We start from the raw sequence: 3,473 nt of genomic DNA, 5'->3' as shown, positions 1-3,473 counted from the left end.
TAAGATGTCATGGTTTAAAATCATGCAATGCACTGAAGGTTCCCCTGCTTAAATCAGCCTACGCCCAGACCCGTCTTAAGTTTGCCCATGACCATTTGGATGATCCAGAGGAGTCATGGGAGGAAGTGATGTGGTCAGATGAGACCAAAATAGAACTTCTTGGTCTTAATTCCACTGGCCGTGTTTGGAGCACGAAGAACGATGAGTACCATCCCGTAAGAAGCATGTCGAGGTTCTTGAGGTCTGGCCTAGCCAGTCATACATTGTGATATCCAGATTATTATTATTTTAGATTAAAATTAAAAAGATAAAAAAAAAAAAAACGAATAAAAAACCCCACAGGAGCACATGACCCTCTGACCACCACCAGCAGACAAGGGCGGTGAAATCTCTTGCGCAGAGGCCGATGCAGTGGGAATCGAACCAGCAACCCACCTGTTGTGGGACGAATTTCTACCACCGTCAACACCATTGTCCCAAAACCAAAAATAAGGCTTATCTAATCATAGAAAGGGATGAACCAAAAGTAATCAAATTTGAAGTAATCAAAATGGCCAACAACTAAAACCCAGGATCTGACAGTTTGTAAATAAATTGGTGCACCAGGCATGTTAATTAGGTTCAGTCCTTAAGATAATTAAAGAGCATCATTCAGTAGACATGAGTTTCTTAATAATCATATATAAACAGCTTTACTTGTGTTTCGTCTCTCTCTATATCTCTTTATATGCATTACGTTTTCATTGCATTGTAGGTGAAATTCAATGAAAAAAGCTGAACTTTTAGCATTAGTGAAAATTGTTTTCAACATCGTCATGATGATTGACATTGTATGATGAGGATGATCGCCAGAGGCGTGTCGCAATGACGACATTGTTTCCACATGGTTCCTATGTGCATGTCAGGGTTTAAAAAGAACGTTCAGAGAGCATTTGTGCTCACCATGAGCCAAGATGCCACATTAGAGTTGGAAAGGAACTGATAATAGAAATGATTTGGTGTCTTAGAACTGCATGCAAATGTACTTTGTTCTAATCAGAGTGAGTTAAAGAAATACTTGATTTACAATGCAGACAAAGTGAGGTTCTGAGAGGTTTTCTGTACTTAACACTGAAATGAGTAACAACACCTCTGTTGTTGGTGGTAAAATTTCAATGCGAAAGATGAATGATCAGGTGATAATTGTACAGATTCTGGTGGGTATTTTTCTTTGCATCAACTCCATGCTGAGTGCAACCTTTTTCACTAAGGAAATCTTCTACACAAACATGCGCTACATTTTATTCGTCACCACACTATTTTCTGATTCTGTATATTTAATCATCTCAAATTTGCTGCTGAATTTGAGCTATTTTGCCGTTCCTGTACAATCATGGTCATGTATTTTCTTTTGCCTCCTGTCGTCTTTGTGTAATTATGTCACTCCTCTGACTCTGACAGCGATGAGCCTGGAGCGCTATGTGGCTGTCTGCATGCCACTGCGTCATGCAGAGCTGTGCACTGCAGGCAGAGCCCTGCAGGTCGTCCTCATCATTCACAGCCTCAGCATCATACCCTACATTGTGGTTCTTATAATCTTCTTTTCCTCAGTCACCTTTAGCTTCTTCACACAACACATCATCTGCTCTATGGATGCTTTAATTTTGCACAGGTGGCAGGGTCATGTAAGGTCTGCGATCAGTCAGTTTTACTTCCTGATCATGTGTATCCTCATCGCTTTCTCCTATGTTCAAATAATAAAAGTGGCCAAAGCTGCATCTGGAAACAACAAAGAGTCGACACGAAAAGGACTCAGAACTGTGATCCTCCATGCTTTCCAGCTGTTTCTCTGTCTCATCCAGCTGTGGACCCCCTTCATTGAAGCTGCTGTTCTCCAGATTGATTTCAGTTTATTTATAAACGTCAGATACATTAACTATATTCTGTTTATTCTTGCTCCTCGATGCCTGAGTCCTCTTATCTACGGCCTGAGAGACGAAACGTTTCTACTTGCGCTGAAACACTGGCTGTTCTGCTGCCCATTCAAGGCCAACATGTTTAAACTGTGAACCTGGAACAGCAAATGTTTGCCTAGAAATTAGTTTTAAAGATGTATAATATGCAATTATCTCAAAAAACATTTCAACCGACTTGTTTAAACATGAAACCTTTGAATTCAATAATCAATAATAATTATAATTTAAAACACCATATTTTGTCTTTAGAATATTTATGTGTGGATGCTTAATGTTTGTATCGTTCAAAGTAAAGATAGATCAACTGCCTTTACTTGAGTTGTATATCAAAATTAAATTTTAGGTTGACTGACATTTTCGTAGGTTACAGAGTGAATATTACAGAGTAGTTGTTTTATTTTTCCAATGTTTGTTTTGATGTGCGAGCACTTGCTAAGAACGTGATAGGAAAGAGAAATGTATATGACATTTTGGTTGCACAATATCTAGTAGTTAAAAAAAACCAAACCTATTTTAGTTTTTTTTAATTGGGGGGGAAATAAAAGTAACGTCACACTAAAGATATTTTCAACTGTTGTCTTTCCTGTGTTCTCTAATGCATCCAAAATCAAAAAGAAAAAATCTAATAATAATAAAAAGATTTTAGAAAACCCACTATCACTGAGTTTCATTGAAACCTAATTTTCATAGTGATAATCCACTTGTCAACACTGCTTCTGTGTTGTCATTGTCACAAAAAAGAGTCTATGACAACACAGCTACTATTCCTATTTGAACATTATTCTCTCGATCTGTTTGTTCTCTCTATCTGTTCCCGTAGCTGTACACACACACCCACACACACGCACACACACCTACACACACAATGCAATCAAAAAGCAAAACAAACCTTCTGACCCAAAATGACTCTTGATCAGGTTCTATGCATAACATGAAAGAAGAAAAGAACAGCAAACTTGAGAGACTTTAAATAACACAAATACACACGTTATTTCTTGTGGTGTTGCTGTAAGTCTGTTTGGAACTTATGGTGCAATGGCTGTAATTACATATTACATATACAATTGACAGTGGACAGTTGCTCTGTGTTGTTGACTTTGCAGAAATCTCTAAAAGCAGCAGCTCATTTACTTGCCTTTTCTAGAAGAGAGACCGGGTTTAACACAGACAGGTTACAATGTATCTATAGAAAGACAACATGAAATAAAGGCTACAAGCAGCGTTGGAGGCCCTCGCAGCTCAGCGCCACTCCGGCCTCATGACGACTGTGGGAACTTCAGCAACATCACCCACTCATCATTGTCAACGCTCTCATGCAGTTCCTGCACCTGTCCACCAGACGGTGCACACCAATATGTTTAGCAGTGCTCCCTAATGACGCACCAAAACTCTGGTGCAGATTGGATGATGTATCATCCAACTGTTCCAATAACCTGAGCACTGGAGTCAAATTCCCATATTATGCTATTGGCATCTTCAGAGGTTAACTACAGTCATTTACATCCAGTTTGGTGCAAA

The 3,473-nt window shown here is 39.0% G+C and overlaps 1 protein-coding gene across 1 annotated transcript; it reads left to right on the top strand.

The window, feature by feature from the left end:
* Positions 1–955: 955 nt before the first annotated feature.
* On the top strand, positions 956–2,598 carry LOC116707908 (odorant receptor 131-2-like). The gene has a single exon (XM_032545603.1). The coding sequence runs from the start codon at positions 1,116–1,118 to the stop codon at positions 2,046–2,048; it is 933 nt and encodes a 310-aa protein (XP_032401494.1). The 5' UTR covers positions 956–1,115; the 3' UTR covers positions 2,049–2,598.
* The last annotated feature ends 875 nt before the right edge of the window (positions 2,599–3,473 follow it).

The sequence above is a fragment of the Xiphophorus hellerii genome, chromosome 18 (genome assembly GCF_003331165.1).
Source record: "Xiphophorus hellerii strain 12219 chromosome 18, Xiphophorus_hellerii-4.1, whole genome shotgun sequence".
NCBI classification, from domain to species: Eukaryota; Metazoa; Chordata; class Actinopteri; order Cyprinodontiformes; family Poeciliidae; genus Xiphophorus; species Xiphophorus hellerii.
The sequence above is the reverse complement of the archived record's forward strand: the minus strand, read 5'-3'. Positions and strand labels throughout refer to the sequence as shown.